The sequence below is a fragment of the Podarcis erhardii genome (assembly GCF_964252035.2).
Source record: "Podarcis erhardii genome assembly, chromosome: 12".
NCBI classification, from domain to species: domain Eukaryota; kingdom Metazoa; phylum Chordata; class Lepidosauria; order Squamata; family Lacertidae; genus Podarcis; species Podarcis erhardii.
The window spans coordinates 26,967,439-26,985,986 of record NC_138513.1 but is presented as its reverse complement, the minus strand read 5'-3'; the positions used below and the strand labels follow the sequence as shown (position 1 = coordinate 26,985,986).

At 39.3% G+C, this 18,548-nt stretch overlaps 1 protein-coding gene across 3 annotated transcripts in view; it reads left to right on the top strand.

The window, feature by feature from the left end:
• Positions 1-18,548, top strand: part of CRPPA (CDP-L-ribitol pyrophosphorylase A) — a 60,378-nt gene that overhangs the window by 28,757 nt on the left and 13,073 nt on the right. For all 3 annotated transcript variants that reach the window (XR_014161535.1, XM_081882249.1, XM_081882250.1), the window contains exons 6-9: positions 8,508-8,605; positions 9,213-9,305; positions 10,515-10,607; positions 11,905-12,027. Coding sequence is in view for 2 of the 3 variants with exons in the window: in XM_081882249.1 (XP_081738375.1) it covers positions 8,508-8,605; positions 9,213-9,305; positions 10,515-10,607; positions 11,905-12,027 (407 nt within the window). In the remaining variant the exon portion in view is untranslated. The remainder of the gene's footprint in view (positions 1-8,507; positions 8,606-9,212; positions 9,306-10,514; positions 10,608-11,904; positions 12,028-18,548) is intronic.

Sequence of the window (18,548 nt, the reverse complement as noted above, 5' to 3'; positions counted from 1 at the left end):
AACCGCATGGTATGCATTTGTCTTACCAGTTTGTAAGTCCATAATTCTATATCCTTTGCCTCCAGAGGCGTATCCCACAAGGATACCTGCTTTTGCCCTGGAGTCAAGCTTGTGTCTGTGTTCCTTGGGCACGTGGAAATAACACGGACTTCCAAACACACGTATGTGCGACAGATTGGGAGCTTTCCCATGCCAAAGTTCAAATGGTGTGCGCTCTGCACCTTTAGTTGGCAGTCTATTCTGCAAATAGACCGACGTGTACACTCCTTCGGCCCACAGCTTCTGTGGCAAACATGCATCCTTTAGCATGCACCTTGTCATGTCCATAATGGACCTAAACTTTCTCTCAGCTATGGCATTCTGCTGTGGTGTGTAAGGAATTGTGGTTACATGTGCAATTCCTTCCTTGGCCAGGAGAGCCTGCATTTCATTTGAGCAGTACTCATCTCCATTGTCGCTCATTAACACAGCTGGAGCTCTCTGGAATTTGTTCTTGACCATGGCAATGTATTCCTGGAGCTTGTCCACTGTCTCACTCTTCTCTTTGAGGAAATACACAACACAAAATCTTGAAAAGTCATCCAGAAATATTAAAATGTATCTATTCTTTCCCAGTGAGGGAACATTCATGGGTCCACATATGTCAGTGTGCACTATGTCAAGCACTTTGTTGCTTCTTTGTTCTGCACAACGTGGAAATGAAGGTTTTACAGCCTTCTCAGTAATACAGCTTATGCACTTTGCTGGAGCTTTGTTGCTCTGCTTTACCTGCAAACCTCTTACAAGATCTCTTTTCTGTAGATCCAGAATGACGTTGGTGTCTCTATGTCCAAGCCTTCTGTGCCACAGGTCCAGATCTGCTTCATCCTTCTGGCTGGAATGTGCCACTTTTGCAGACTGATTCTCTGAAAGATCAAGCTCATATACACCATTGATTAGCTCTGCTTGAGCAAACACTTTGCCATTTCTAGTCACCTTGCATACTCCATTTCCAAATGTGATCTGGAAACCTTTCTTGTCCAGTGTGGACACGCTGATTAAATTGCAGCTCAGCTCTGGTACATACAAAACTCTAGAGATTGTGTTCTCAATGCATTCATTGTTTATATTGCATTTCAGACTCATGGAACCTGCACCTTTTGCTTTAACAATGTTCCCATCTGCAATTTCAATTTCAGATCCTTCTTCATCATTTATCTCATTAAAATAGTCCTCTTTATATGAAAAATGTGAACTGGCACCTGAATCTAAAATCCATTTATTACGTCTATTCTCACGATTCTGGACAGTTAAATTCCTTTCTTGCAGTAGCCATGTGCATTCACATTTCCCCTTCTTTTCCCCTTTTGGCTGAAAGGGGTGGGGTTTCTTGGCTTTAGGAGCCTTGCAATTCTTTGCAATGTGTCCTTCTTTGTTACAATTGAAACAAATCACTTTCTTAGGCATCTCTTTGGACTTTGTACATTGCCTAGATGCATAACTACTGTCTTTGCTTCTAGCATTTCTCACTGGAGATTCGGCTCTATCTCTGCATTCTTCTTTTAAATAACCAATCAAGTCTTTAAAAGTCAGACCTTGTCTATGATCCATCAAACTTACAAATGCGCTAAAGCGTGGTCCAAGTGATGACAACAAAAATGCTATCTTTGTATCTTCATCAAAAGCTTTGGGAGTCAAATCAATTCTCTGAATAATCTCAGTGAACTTGTTGATGTGCTCTGTGAATTCCTCTTTTGAATTCATCCTCACTCTGGTTAATTTACACACCAAGTTTCTGAAGCAGTTTATGCTAGATTCTCCATACACGCGCTCAATATCTCTTAAGATTTGAGATGCATCATCTGTACTATTTATTAATGATAGCTGCTCATCACGAAGTCCACTCAAAATTATGTGTCTAGCTTCGCTGTTCATGCGTTTCCAAGCACTTATCTTGGCTAAAGCTTCCTCAGACGATCCCGTAGGTTGAGGGTTTAAAGCTTCCAAAATGTGCTTATAATCTAAACATGCTATCAAGCGCTGCTTCCAGTGTATGAAATTGTGTTCATTCAGCACAGGCATTCCTAGCTTTGCATCACTATCAAAAGCTGCTCTAGCCATCTTAAAATCCAAAAATTTGAAAATTCTTCAAAATTTCAAAATTTCTCAAAATTTTAAAATCAAAATCTTAAAAATCTCAAAATTCAAAACAATTCTTCACTGCCTTGGGTCACTGTGAACTCTGAGGGAAGGGGGGGGGTGCTTAATCCCCACTGCACAATGGAACAAAGGACCATGTGCTTACCAGGAAGTTAACTCAGAAAAATACTACTCAACTCAAAATCACAATCCAACGCAATCCTTCAAAAATACGCAGAAATATGCAATACTGGGCCCATAACCCTTTGTGGGAATGTTCTGGGGTGCAGGAGAGGATATATTGACTAATTATATCCTTATCCAACTTGTACTAACAAGTTCCCAAAATATCAGCAGAGTTTATAGACATTCCCCTTTAAGTTCGCAACGGTAACGCTTGCACAGGTTCGCTAGAACCTCTATAATAATTACTCTGGTAATTTCCCCTTTGTTCCCTCTTAAAATACAAGACACGACACAGTCTTTATAAAAGTATAAAAGAGTTTACTCACGTTCTGTTCACAATATGATCCCAGAAGGTAGGCAGGCTTAAAAAGGTTACATGCACTTAGAATCTATCTTGTAGCAAGATAGTACTGTCCTCTCTTGGCTGGGAGCCAAGAGGGCATGTTGCTCCTTCAGAAGATGAAGATGGCAGAGAGGCAAGAGGCAAGAGAGAGAGTGGCTGCCTGCCCTGTGCTTTTATCATTACCTGCACAGGTGAGGCCACACCCACCTCTGGTCACATGCGGAGGAAGTCCGTCCCCAGGAAGTTTACCTGCTTGCTGGACAGACATCCCTCCCCATGTTCTAACATGTACACTCTAGGAATGTTGTCATTGACTGCTCCTGTGTTTACATCCCACAGACAGATTATCACATCTCATTTAGTGTTGCACTCCACATTTATTTGAGACAGATCTGCAGCATTAGGGCTTTGATTCTGACTGCTTTGGCAGCAAGTCCCAACTCATCAAATCCCATCTAGCACTGTATTGCCAGCTCCATCTCTTGGAGGGACCTGTCTTTGGGGTGTTAGACTACATACAGCACACAGCTTGCTAAAGTCAAAGCAGGATGTCAGTCCACATGGAGAATCAAGGCAAGCCAAGTAGGAGAAGCTAGGTTCAAATTCAGTAACTTCCCAGGGGGCAGTGCTGTGGAGCTGGTCTAAGAGTCACAAAGGTCTGCAGCCAGGAGGAGGAAGAAGAGGAAGAAGTCCTAGCTGACAGGTTTGGATAGAAAGAGATCTCTCTTTCTGTCTCCAAACTCCTCACAAGCTGCTGCTGTTCCTCATAGGATATGGTGATAGCAATCAGTGTAGCTTCTTAGAGAAACAGTGGAGGAGAACCAACTGAGCCTGACTGAGCTGCTTTCTCATCTGCCCTGTCTGTAGGGACTTGTTCTGTGCAATTCCCTCTCCCTGCATAGGGAAACCAGCCCTAGGAGCCATTAGTCAGTGGATACACTATGGTTCTGCCACACTGCGGCCTTTTATTTTTTGTAACAGTGTATTCTGAAAACATTTGGACCTGATTCTTCAAGTGGTTTAAATTTTAAGTCTACTACTCTGGTTTTCAGTTGAATGGCTGTTGTTGAAAGTTAATCATCTGTGTGAAGGAGATACTCAAACTTCACTTACAAATTAGAAGCAAAATTGGATCCTGGCTCCTCATTTTGCATATATTTGTTCATTTAGAAGATTCACAGGAAAGTGTGATTTCTGGTGCACCTAGGTATCTAAAACAATTGTAGCTGTTTAAATATGGGGATTTCCTATGTCAAGGACTGATTTACAAATAAATACGGAACTAGTTACAATGAGCTAAAACCACACTTCATCTTGTATGTTTACCTATGTATTTAGGGATATTCTGTAAGCAAAGCAACATTGTATTAGTTGTGCAGACTTGTTTCGCCCACCCACAGCTGCTGTGCAAGCTCAGACTAACAAGTTTTTAAACTGGTTAACAATGCCAAGACTAAAAAAACTGAATTTAATTTACATAAACAAACCAGTCTGAAGCGATATGGATTTTCTTATTCTCTACAATGAGCACTTCTTGGCACATGCTCTACTAGTCACTTTAGTAGAAACTAAAAATATCCAGACACATCTTATGTTTTCTGTTTTCTTCTTTACCTTCTTCTTTTGGTACAATTGGGTAGTACATTCTGTTCAAATACTGACTCTATAAAATATTTTCTTAAGTCATTCAGATTTTTCTGCTTCTGTAGTATAAATGTTATACCAGTCAGTAATCTATGATGTCTTCACACAAAGGTACTTGACTATTAAGACTATTGAATTTTGAATACAATTTCTTCTTCTTTTTTGTTCTACAAATATTTCCAACAAAGTTATCCAGCTGTAAAATATTCAGTTTTCTCTGAACATCTTATGGAAGTTAATGACATTTAAATATATTTTTAATTGCTGAGAAATTATATGCTAACTTAAGTCAGTTAATTGCAGTTGATCTACACTGAGTACAGCATAGTAGGAGAGCACCCTTTGAAATTATGTGAATGACTTCAATGCATATAAAGTAACAGATGAGATTAATACAGCATATTCCCTAGGTTGCTTAAATTATTCCAGATTTGTGTGTATAGGGGAATTTGTACATAGTATAAAAGGAAATTTGTATATGTCTCAAGCCACCTTTCCTCAATTATTCCGAGCATATGCCTATACTTATTATAGCTCCTTAGGTGACATTTTACATAATGGCAACTGTCTTAGAAATGACTGTACTTAGGTAGTATAGCTGCTGTTTATAAATCAGTAGGTGTGACAACTTCAGTAACTAGCCCAGCTGCAGTCTCACTGAACCCTTGATGAGAATTATGAAAATGCAAATATTTGCACAGCAGCAACGTTACATGCCAACCCTAAATATAAATTGACCACAATGGGGCTTCTTTCCATGTAATATATTTAGGAATGGGATTTTACAATGGTATGCAAGTGTTTGAAGTTGACCCATTTCTGTAGGCTATGTTAATGCAAATGCATGTCACTGTTTTATTGATTGAATCAGTGGTTGTGAGCTTCTCCTACAGAATTAGGATTGTACATAGCCAAACTATACATCTTATCTTACAGACTGTATGATCAGGTATAATGAAAGGGGATGAGATTTGGCTCTCCACAACTTGGCCAGAACTTGGATAAGAGACCACAAGGAGAATGCCATATATGTCATACCAGGGCCATGCTAATATGACATATCCATGTGTTTAAATCCAGCTTGCTTCAATCATGTAAAAAGTGAGGATGTGGGAATCCAATGTAAAAAGGGAGGTGCAGTTAGGAGAGGCAGGGTTAACATTATCTTTATAGATGTGTGATCATATTAACTTTGTGATTTAATGGCCTCTTATTTTGCATAATATAGTAGCTGATCAGTTTTATAATAATCAAAGACTATTTTGTATAGCAGTACAGTGGATAAAACTTTTAAACATTAACCTGGTTTAAGTATATCCATTATCAGAAGATAAGAGCTGTCCAATGGTACCTAATGGGAAGCTAAGCAAGTTAGAGTCTTACAAGTATCTGGCTGGAGAATGGCACTGCACAATTTCGTGAGTGTAAAATTTGAAGGATAGCTATGTTTCAGTTCACATATTTGGCAGGTTTGGCTTTAAATGTAAACTGAATCAAATTTCTCTCCCATTCCTGTTGGTGAGCCAGGATTAGGGAGAGTTATCATAGCAAGGATGGGAAACTGGTGGCCCTCCAGAAGTCCCTGCCAGTCATCCTTGACCATTGGCCATGCTGGTTGGGGCTGGTGGGAGTTGTAGTCCTACAACATTTGGAAGGTCACAGGCTCCCCATTCCTGTGACTCTGAGCTATGACCCAGGAAATCACTGGGCTGAATCTTGTCTCTGCCATAAAGCCACTAGGTGGTCTTAAGGGAGCCAAATTTCCGCTCAGCTACTCGTAATATGGGCATAATTATACATGGTAGTGGTTATAAGGATTACAGTAAGATACAGAATATGAAGTACTATGACCATCTGAAAGCACCGTGCAAACATTAAGTTGTTATTCAGTAATATTTCCCTAGACATTTGAGCAGCAGTTTACAACAAATAAATGCAAATAATACCTTGTTGTTTCCCAATGTGATTGATCAAATCACAATTAAGATATGACATTAAAGAGTTTAAAAGAAATTAGTATATCATCTGCTTTTAATTATGTGAGCAGTATTTGGTGATCTGTATTACAAATGTAATCCTACCTATGCAAATACAGCTAACAAGTTCCAAATGCTTTAGGAAAGCTTAGCTAAAGTTTTGTGCTGTAGGCAATATAAGCTGTTGATAAAGGACACATTCCATTCTTTTAAACTGAGCACTGATGTAGGTAAGAAAAATATAATGATCATTCAAGTACCAAACAATGTGGTTCCAATATGTTAAACATTTGATTCACTGTCTTCATAAAATGATTTCTTAAAGTGTAATGGTGTTCCATTTTTTAGCTTTGTCTTTCTTTAACAACCAATGTTGGAAAAATAATAGAACATGTTTAATAATAAAAAAAAAGCATTCCTAATGCTCTTGAAGTAAAACAGGTAAGAACTTGCTGGATGTGCAGACAATGTGGCGCATGTCTGTCTCTCTCCCCCCCTTCTCATATTATTAGTCTGCAAATAGGGAAACCTCATCCTGCAGTTAGGATGACTCATTTAGAAAAGTAGTTAGAACCTGGATAGTACAAAAACATCCTGAAAAAATCTCTTTAAGGATTTCTTCCCCTAGGGCAACTATATATTTGAACCTCCAGTTGAAACATGTAAAGCTTCAGTCTCCCTTTCAGGGATACCTTGAAATGTGCATTCAAAAATAGGTGAAGAATGAACCTATAATTTTTAGAACTATAGCTCTGCCTTGCACACTTGCTTGACTACTGAATTATGTGATCCCAAATTCTAGCAGTAATGAAAAATTAATGTTTAGAAATTAATATATTCACAGTGGGGCTGCCGTCAAGGAATAAATCACTTATTATGCCCTGCTTGGACTTACTACCTCATTGTGCAGCCACATGCTCCTCCATTCAAATGAACATACTCCTTTTATGTCAGTGGTATCTAACTTACCCCTAGTTGCACTTGCATTGACAGTAGCGCCCTTTCCCCCTGCTCCTTTACTGGAGTGTAGGTAGCTTCTGCTCTGCTCCCACATCACAGGAATAGAGTGTGGGTGCTCAAATCCCACTTGAATTAAGTGAGTTGTGTAACAAAGGATAATCATATATCTAAGTTTTTTATGCTAAATACACTTAGGGCTTTGCTCATTAGTATTTCTTCACATAGAATGCAATCCTAGGTAGCCAATGAACAGATGGGGTGAAAAATGAGAGCACTGAAATTATTATTTGTTGTAGCTGGTCATATAGGGGAACAGATCAGTTATCTGGGCTGCCTGTTTTTTCAGTGATGGGATTCTATTAAAATGTCCTTTGATTATGTGAATGCTTTGCTCCTGCATGCACTGTTGGCTGCTTAATATTGCACCCAGTAGGTCAGTTCATATGCAGTGCCAAATCATAGTTATGCAATATGGGAACAAGCACACTAACTCTTCCTCTTGCACACTCTGTGTAATTGGTTACTTTCCTGGCTTGAGGCAAATCATAGTATGCTCTTTGCATCCCAACTGGTTGGTGCTTGCCTTCCAAACCAAAATCATAAAGCATGGTTTGAAGCTTGTTTGCAAGCCTGATTTTGGAGGGCAAATGCAAACAATTGTTTGCTGCAACAGAGGAAGTAATTAAGTGCAGTGTGCAGTAGAACGGTGCATGGAACACAAGGCTTGATCATGGGATGATAGATGTAGTGGGAGAAATGGATACACAACTACACCAACAGAAATAGAACAAAGAAAGCTTATTATATTATTAAGTTCATTTTTATTCCAGAGTTACAGTGGCTTTTGAATCGTGTTTTTTACACATGCAGTGGTTTGCCAAACAACACAAAAAAGAAAGAGTAGGGAATACCCTTCCTCCCAAAGGGACCCATGGGATAAAACACTGGGCTGTTTATGGTCAGTTCTTTTTTCACAAACTTGAGTTGTCTTTGAGTTGGATAGGGATGGTATCTGTAATAGTAGCCAAGAAGTTAAATTTAACAATCCTCAGGTTGGGGGGAGGGAGTATTTTCATGGTAGTTGATGATATATCTAATCCTGTATTTACCCATATATAACCCTTGTCATAAAACCGTTTTTCCAGGTGCAGAAAACACGATTCCTCTTTCTATAAAAACAAACCCTGTCTAAAATAATTGTTTACTGAAATAAGTTAGAGAATTGATGATTATGATGATAACAACTGTTTTTCCCCGCCGTTTTAAATTTTCTTTATTAGACACCATATCACAACAAGTTTGTGTTCTCACTAATATGAAGGAAGATGCCGTGCAAGTAGGATTTCTCCTTCATGAAACACTGAAGAGCCATGTGAAAGTAAGTACTAGATTTTGATTCTCAACATCATCAACATAAGGAGAATTCCAATGTGAAAGATATGTACAAGTATTTTTTTTAGCATGCCACTAAATGCAGTGGCCTCTGGCAATTTTTTTCCCCAAGGGATGATTATAGCTTGGGTTGAATTGGCATCCTGAGTTGGTTTTCCTTTTGATTCCCAGAACACATGCAGCTGATCAATCACTCCTTGTACCAGGGTATTTAATACAGTGCTTCCTTCACTGGGTCTTATTACAGTCAGTCAAGACAGTCAGATCAGACCAGTATTTTGAAAAGTGTTCTGCTTGGACTGGCTAAGGAGGCCTATAGCTGGGCATGAAATGAGTTTATGGCCTGGTTCCATTAAACCATAGTTTAGAAATTTCCCACAACGAACACTTCTAGTTCACATCAAACCATTGTGGGAGCTGGGCCTGAGTATGCTTGTTCTGTTCATGAGTATGATGATACAAAGAGTTACTTACATAGTTTAAAAGTGATAGTTAACACATGGATTCTTCAGTGGTTTGTGATTTAAGATGTGCAGGATAACAACATTGTTTAGGGGAGTATTCATTAACACAATCTTAATTTCCCTTTTCAGCTGGTTAAAGCTATATCAACTTCCCTTTGCAAAAATGAAAGTCATCTACAAAATATATTACTAGGACAATGCTACAACTTTATTTGCATAAATGTAAGTATTATGGAAGATCAAAGGCAGTCTCCGAGCACATATTTTAACTTTACAGCATCACTTAGATGCATTGTCCTTGATAAAATTGGCTTCCTTACAAGCTTCATGGTCTGTTGTCAAACTGATGAAACTCAGGCCTGCAATTGTGAAGGACAGGTTTTAGTTTAACAGAGCCATATGTCATACGTAGAAATCAGTTCTGTCAGTTTGATACTTGGACTGTTGACTCATGCGGAGTAATGTTGATATATTTTACAACCAGATACATCCCATTTAAAGTTGTATTCATATTCTTAATACATTGTAGAAAGTTATTCCTAAATTAGAACAATTATTGTCTTTTAAATTTCATTTTTTACAGTATTTCCACTATATGTACTGCTTTATGTTCATAAAGCCACAACTTTAGGGAAAACGGTTAAGTACATTTGAAAGAGTATAACACACTTCATAAAATCTTTACTGCTTTTGATCCCAAAGTGTCTCTGTGATTACCTCAATTGTAATCAGTAAGACATTTTCCCCCAATCAGGCAATCCTGTTTTTTCATTATGCTGCAACTTGGCTTGTTTGTATGAGATTATTGATTTTTATCAGAAGTTATTTATATGATTGTTAACATATTAGACAGATTGCTATTTAAAAATACATTCTTCTATTTGCTCTGCCAACACATTTTTTTTGATGCACCTGCTGTGTTGCCAAGGCAGAATTTATCTCTTCTACAGTGAAGTTACATTTGTTTACGGCTCCATAAAGGCACTTTTCTTTCCTTATGGAAAAATTCGCTTAGATTATTTTTTGTCCATTACGAATCCTGAGATTCTGTAACCCTACAATGCACAGGAAAGGGGAATCCAGTTGTAATATTAGTGCAATACTACAAATGTATTGTTATTTTATTGGTCATATAGCACCACTTCAGTGGAGATCAACTTCATAAAGTACAAGGGGATAGGTCCTTCCCCTGAGGGATTTACAGTAACACAAAAAAGACAACAGAAGGAAGGGGAGAAGGTAGTAAATTAGGGAATAATATCCTTTTATTTACATTACATGTGCTTCATTTGTTACAGTAGGGTATAGGCTTGAGGGAGGTAGGCCACAGCCTCCCTGAGCAAGAGAAGTTGATAGTGTAATTAAATAAGTACATTATGCATCTTGAAAGCATTCTTCTTAACTGGAAACCTGTGTTGTTGTTGTTTTTAGGATAACCTGTCTAACTTCCAAGAAACACATCAGTTAGTAGAAATACTTGAAAACACAAATGCTTCTCTTTTATACTCTGTGGTTCTTATCTCGGTAGGTTAATATATTACATTATTATATTATAAAGTAACTTTTCTAATACATCAGACTACATATGAGATTCTGTTTTTAAGCATCAGTGTCACCTCTGTAACATGTAATAGATACCAAGTAGAGGCAAGTCAAAACTATATTATTTATTGAATACTTATTGTAAGGGTGCATGGGGTTTTAGGGGACGGGTAGTGCCTCTGGCAGGGGACATATTGTGCTCCTTCTGGGATAGTCTGTCCACCTTTGGTCCACACCCTGCACTCAGCTCTCCCCTGTGATTCCTCTACAAAAATCTGGAGTGGAGCCCTTAAGAAGGTTGGATGGTGCCCTTTACGCCTCCTTCCAGCAACTCCTGCAGCCAAGCTGGTGCCAACCATATTGCTCTGCTTTCCTTTGGACCACATCAGCAAGGCTGGGAGAAGGGTCTTGTCATCTGGGCAGGCCAGGACCTCCATACACACTGCCTAGACTTGTGCCCCGGGGATGTCCTTTTGGTCCTGCTAACATAGTGTTTGAGACAGATGAATGCCAACAACTTGTTGTAAAATTCCATGCTTTTCCAGATTAGGATTGTCTAATCATGCTGGTGGTGTGTATCTTGTCACCTCTAACTCCAGCTGAAATTTTAAAGGGAAATTTCTGAACCAGAATAACCTTTAAAGCAATGTACTAAAATAGTAAGCAGGGTTGGTATGGTACTTTTCTTTGATAGTATTGGAGAACCACACTATCTGCTTTGCAATTTTTTGCATGGTAAATCAGAAGTAAGTTTCACTGTGTCCAGTCAAGCTTGCTCCCTAGGAAGTGTGATTATGTTTGCATCTGTTGGCCAAACTAATCCGACTGATGGTGATGGTGTGAAGATCTGTGGCAGACCTGTCACACTTTACTAAGTCCAGGTGGCAGTGGAACCATCCTGTGGAAGCTGGTTGTGTGTATCCTTTTTGCTTCCTCCCATTGACTCCAGTTGATGGGCATTAACTATGCTAGATTCAAGCTCAGTTTAGAGGCATGTCAGTGAAACAAGAGAGCTTAAGATTCTGTGGCTCTTTGGTCACTCATGATGTACCTCTAAACCACCCCATTTTTCATTCCACCACTGGTGGAGCACCACCAGCAAAGCATCAGGAATAGGAGAAGGTTTCACTGTGATCCAGGAAGGACCTCCCTCTCTGCCAGAGGTCCTTTTTTTTTTGCCTGCAGATACTGTTAGGACCATTCTTTACTTTTTTATTTGTTTCTTGGGAATTTAATTAATTTTTTTAAAAATAGTTTTTCTCTTCTCTCCCTTTGTTAGGTATACTTGGATTTTTTTGAGAATGTGTCTTTTATCAGTGCAATGCAAAGATTCACTAAATTTGCAAAGGAAGTGGAAAAGAAAAATATTTTGCTATATGGTCTCAGTATACATTACCAAAAGGTATGTAGCTAAATGAATGTGAAGTATCTGTGAATTATCTATTTATGAATGCATTTTTGTGACCCAACCACTTGATTTTTTTAAAGTTTTAAAGATTTTTTTTTTAAGTTTTAAAAAATCTGAAAGGTGACAAAAATACAACAACTGTTTTTTAGGTTGGAAAGGTTCCTGTCCATTTTTGTTGTTCTGCAGAACCCTTAATGTGGTTTACATATATTAGTAATAAAAAAACTCCCTGCCCCTATGTTTACAATCTGAGAGACTTGACACAAAAGAAAAAGGGTTTAGGGTGGAGGAGAAGCCTGAACGTTAGGAGGAACACCTTAAAAGTGAGAGCAGTTCAACAATGGAACCAATTACCTGGAACAAAGTGGGGTGGCCTCTCTTCACTGAAAGACTTTAAGCGGAGACAGCCAGTTTTTGAGGATGCTCTAATTCTGAATTCCCTACATTGAGCTTGGCGTTGGATGGGATTGCCTATGGGGTCCCTTCCAACTTCATGGTTCTGATTGGAATTTGTGATTAAAAGCCTAAGTAGGTTTCTGAGAAAGCCATGTAATCCCAGTATAATGAGGGCTACTGGAGTACAGTTCCTTCTGGCTCTGTTTATATATCACACTCTGCATTGGGAAATTGTCATTTTAAATGTCAGTCCTTGAATAATTGCCTGGAGCCATTCTTGGTGTCAAGTAAGTATAATTCCATGTATAATGCCAAGAACATATCTCGTGTGTCACAGCAGCACTTTCTGTGCGTAAGAAACCAAGAAAGACAGATCTTCACTAAAATCTATGCTTTCAAATAAAATCAACTGCATTGCTGCATTTTCTTGTTAAAAACATGAGGGCAAATCTGTGATGAAATAATAGTGCAGAAGCAGGGAATAAATCCTAAAAGGATCCAAGATCAGCCTGACTTGATCACGTACATAGCAATATCGTCAGGGAGTGCTATAGGACTGGTTGACGCATGAGGCCCTTTGTGATTACGCTGGAAGGGAACAAGGTGTGAGGCTCAAAGCCAGGACATATGATGATATTTGCGTGGTTTATGTGAATTGGCACCTCCACATAGATGGCATATTGTCAGCTTGCTAATGTCAGAAATTGTAGCCGTAGTTCACAGAATTCAGCTATGCACATACTAGATGTGTGACTGTACCAGTTCACAGAAATAATGCTTCCAGACAAATCCAGTTGTTACCTTGGTAGCTTCTCCACCCTCTCTTTCACAGTGAATGGTTGAAGTTCAATTCATATGTGAATCTAGTCTAAATCATTAGGTACTTGTGCCAGAGGGCCCGCTGAGCTCTGGGTTTCCCTGTGAATCTCCACTGCTTTTTAAAGGGCATGTTCCTACCATTCATGCTACATGTTTGCTGCAGGAATTGCCATTTAAAGGGTGATGTCAGGGCTTACATTTAACTGTAGGTAAACTTGGTTAAGAAGAATACCGACAGCAGATGTGTAAAAGCTTTTTGAGTACATTTTTCTTTCAGTACAAACTAAAAACTGGATGCCTGATTTAGTAGTTCTTGTAAATGAAAGCTCTAGAAAGGCTAATCTCATTAAAGCTTGAAATGCTTATTCTAAAAAGGCAAAGTTTCCCTTTCTCAGTCCATTTCCAAGCGAGGGCTGTGTTTGTCATTAAAAAATTCCGATGTTTCATCAAGGGTGGTATTTTGTTTTCAATTTGTGGGAGAGCATTTAAATTTGTGGTTAATTTTTGAAATTACTTGTGTGACTACTTCAGGCATTTAAATACTGGATGATTCTTCTCTAATATTACCTTACTTTTTCTGCTTTTGGCTGGGAAAACATTGAGGATTTTTTGTTCCAGAAAGATAAATCAATTAACTGAGAGAAATGTTTTGCAAATAATCCTTCTCCGAGTAGAGTATATGAACCTATCCCATCTTTTCTTCACAACAATCCTGTGAGGCATTTGCCGCAACATCGCCTACAGTGTTTAATGGTTTAATGGATATCTCTCAGGCCCATATCCAATGGTTTAGGAAACATATACAGTACAGGCAACTTGCATTCTGGGACATTGTAAGCCCATTCTGCCCCCTTCTGAGGCCAAAAGCAGCACACATGTCAGTGGTCGTGTGTCAATGGGACACTCAAAATAGTCGCTGCCTATACTTTTATACAATAATATACAGTACTTTTCTACTGAATTGTTACAGTGTGAATGAGGTCTTCTTTCAGGGTATTTCTGACTCTTATGATTCAGTGCCCACATTTACATGTCATGATAAAAAATTGTTTATGACTATAAAGAACAATCCTAGCTCAAGCGCTTCCCATTCCCTCTCCTCCTCCATTAATGTTGGAAAACTTTGCTTCATATTAAGGCTAACCCCTGCTTAGTTTTGTGTTCAAACCTAGCCAAACTATGGTTAACCATTGGTTATGAAGCTGATTGTTTCAACCAACTACTGTTTAGGGCTTGGCCATAACACTAAACTGTGGTTAATGGAAATTAGAAGCAAACTATTCAATCTGATCATGACTATGCTAGCAAAGAGAGGCTTTGTGCCCAAAGCTGTTAAGTGCCAGCCCACTGTTTATCAGTACATGCAAACCATGAGTCACAGACTGTGGTTTGGGCAGTTACTTGGGCCATGATGCAGAGGAATGTGAGCAAGGCCAAGCAGACACATTAGCATGGCAAAACAAACCCTACTTTTCTAAATCTGTAAATTCTGGTTATTCAGGTGCTAGTTAAGAGCCCCCATCTACCTCTGGTGTGGCCATAAATCTCCATTTTAAGTGCTGCTTAATCCTTTAGGTTGGAATGACTGTTATAATTTGACACTCGGAACCTAATGTTATTTACTTGGAAGCATCTCCTATTAATATCTGTAGCTGATACCTGCACATGTGGCAGATCACCCATGCTTAGAAATCAGTTTAATGCCCTGAGGTAAGTTCCATTGTATGCAGGCATGCATGTGCATAAAGTTGCTTAGTGGTTCACTACAGATTTAGAAAAGTAGGGTTTGTTTTGCCATTTTATACAGATTGTTTCCCTTGCACCTGTGCTTGCTCCTAGAAGGGGTTAATCTTCAGAATTATGAATGTAGTTTGTGGAAGAAATACATACGGGTCTGCAATTGTATTTGAATTAGAGTGAGAAACATTTTCCTACCATATGGGTGGAAAAGAACAATCTCATAATGTATCAAATTTCCATTTTTGACAGTCTGAACCACTTATATGTGATTTTTACAATCTATCTGGAAACCTAATTTTGCTTTAGCCGCTAAATGCTTCTGTTTACTATTTCATTCCATGAAGTATGATTTTGTGCTAATTCTGAAAGGGGGTTCTTTCTGCTAGGTAGCAGCAACAGACAATATGTAAAATAAATATATTGTACTCGGTCCATAATTGCCAGCCTATAAATTCTTGAATTTTCCACCACAAATTCAAAAGGAATGCAATTACTTGCATCTGGCTTGAGTAAACCTGTGTTTACTCAATAAGATGAACATATCCTGGCAATGCTTCTGCCTTTGGTATTCTTAAGCTGCATCCTGCTAGAGAAAAAGCACAGAAGACTTACATATTCACTGTGTATTGTATATTAGAAGGATTACACTGTAATCCTTCACTGTAATATGTGCATACACCTCTGTCCTATTTACCAGTTTCTTAAATTTGTATCCTGCCTTTCCAACATTAAAATTCCAAAAAAATCAAATTACTTCTAGGCACTAAATTATTCTTTTTTTAAAAATCTTTTTTTCTTTGTTTTTCTGTTTTATCATATCATCAATGCATACTGTATTATATAATAAGGATAATAAGAAAAATAACATAAAAATGACATATAAGTAAATATTACTAGTAACATGGCTTCTTCCTCCAATTTGTTTTACTTACCTAAACTTTGTCTTTAATTCCCCTTCCACTTTTTCCTTGGTTCCTAACTGCTGTCTTTTCAACTGCGTTTTCTTACTCTTCTCTTCATTATCTTATATTATCCCACATTATAGCCTCTACTGCTGAGTATTTTTGTCAGTCTGTTACGTTTTTTTTTTTTGTTATAATAGTTTTCCATATACCGTATTTTTCGCCCTATAGGATGCACTCCCCCCCCCCAAAAAAATGAAGGGGAAATGTGGGTGCGTCCTATGGGGCGAATACAGGCTTCAGGAAGCTCTGCGCAACCCTCCGGAGCCCGGCGTGAAGCGCGCCCGGGCTTTGCACAGCTGTCCGCAAGCCTGGGGAGACCGGCGCGGCTCCCTAGGCTTGCGGATAGCAAGCTGTTCTGGGGGCTCGGGTCGTGCCTGGGAGGGAAATAATTTTTTTTTCTTTATTCCCCCCCCCCAAAAAAAACTAGGTGCGTCCTATAGGGCGGTGCCTCCTATGGGGCGAAAAATACGGTAATCTATATGTAATATCCAATCCTCTTTCAAATTCTTGTCATCTTTATTTGTCATGCTGACCAGTTCTATATATTCTAATAGCTTAAGATGCCATTCTTTTTATGTTGGTACTTCGTCCAGTTTTGTGCTACCAGAACTCGAGCGTCTATGGCCGCATACATCCAAAGAGTAATTTGATTTTTTGATATTTCTGTTGTTATTATTCCCAAAAACATTTTGGGAAATGTTCTTCTAAACATTTTCTTAAGTTCATTATATACCATCTCCCAAAATTCTTTTATTATTCTACAGGACCACCATGAATGATAAAATGTACCTGATGTTTCTTTACACTTCCAACATAAGTCATCCTTAGATCTAGATTCTAGACATTTTGGCTAATTTACTTGGTGTCAAATACCACCTGTGGATCATTTTTAAACAGTTCTCTTTTAAAGCGTAACTAGCAGTAAATCTTAGGTTTATTTTTCACAATTGTTTCCACCGCTTCAAATCAATGTTGTGACCCACATCTTGTAGGCACTAAATTATTCTTATAGTGATGAGGGTAAGTCACATTTGAGAGGTGAACAAATTTTAACTGTAGTCAGTGACTGATGAAACATTGCTTTCTCCTAGCTTTTTAAAAACTTGTGGCACTATGAATTACTCTGCTGTTTCCTCTTTTTTCTTGCACATTGCCATGTTTTGTTATGCAGGGTAGTCAGATGAGGGAAGAAGAAACAAAAGAAAGTTCTGCTGTACCCCATCATTGTTCAGGAGAGTCCCTGATCCCAGTAGAGTATATTTGGAGGGCAGAGGGTGAATTGGTGAAAATTGCCTTCACTTTTCCTTAGTAGAGATCTCCTCTGGCTCAAAAGCTATTTCATGAATACAAGGGCATCACTGGATACAATCCAGTTTACTGCATGTGATTTTTGTCTGTTTTTGGTTTTTTTAAGTTTTCACCCAGTGTGCCGTGGCACCCTAGGGTGCCTTGAATGATGGTCAGGGATGCTGCACGCAACACTGGCCTCTGTCCCTCTTTCCTTCCCTCCCTCCTCTGAGGCTGTTTTGCATCCCAAAGGCTTGTGTGGCTGTTTGTTCCAACAGCCCTGGCTACGTGCTCCCCAGGCATATAGTGCCTCTGGGGCTGGTCAGGGGGTGCTGGTTTCCAGGAGCTGAGGTGGCCTCAGAGTAAGTAAGCAAGTAGGTGAAGGAGCCTTACTAGCCAGTCCCCCAGCCCCTGCTGTTGGGAACGGACAAACATGTGGGATGCTGGGCAGTCAGGCAGGCACCACACTGGCCTTTCTTGTGCTTGATGGGAACTGAGTGCCCGGTGTCGAAGGGGAGCCTTTCCACCATGCAGGCCCAGCGCCACCCTCTGCTGTCACTGCTGCCTGCCAAGGTGAATAAGGTGCTGGCCTCAGGCTTCTAAGGCTGAAGGCAACCTCTGCCCCTGTGGGGCAGCGTGAGGAGGCACCTCTTTTTGGGGCGGGGGGCAGTGGCTCAGAGACCAGGGGCAGTGGTGGCGTCTGCCTGGAGGACTGCCAAGGAGAGGGGAGAGGAGAGGAGGCTGAGGGAACACTCCGTGGGAGGGTGTTCAAAAAGGAGCGAGGGGCTGTCAGCTCTGCAGGCAAGGGGTGACATAACTGGTTCGGAGAGCGTTTCTCCACTGGGGAGCTTCAGAAAGAGTGCTGTTGGTCAAGGGAGATGTGGACTCAAAAAAGTTGAAAGCATCTGCTCTAGCCACTCAATTTGGAAGTAGTGTTCCATATTAAATCATTCTGTTATCTTAACTGCCTCTCATTTTTGGTGTAATTAAATTACTATTCATGGAGTTAGAACACAAAATCTAGGCAATGTGCGTTTAGTTTCTTTGGACTTTTGATTCACACATGCATGTAGTTGACTTCTCATCACTTAATGACTTGCAACTCAGTATGTGAATTGCTTCCTTTGAAAATTAGGGTGATGAGATGATATAAAAGCTCTCCCTCTGGAGTTTTATCTTTGAAGACTGTTTTGCAAATTCCAACCATCAATTGATACTGCAATTGCTGAGTGATGAATAACTATGTGTAATCAAGCAACTTCATAAAAGTGAAATAATGTTATGCTTTAGAACAGAATCTAGACCCAG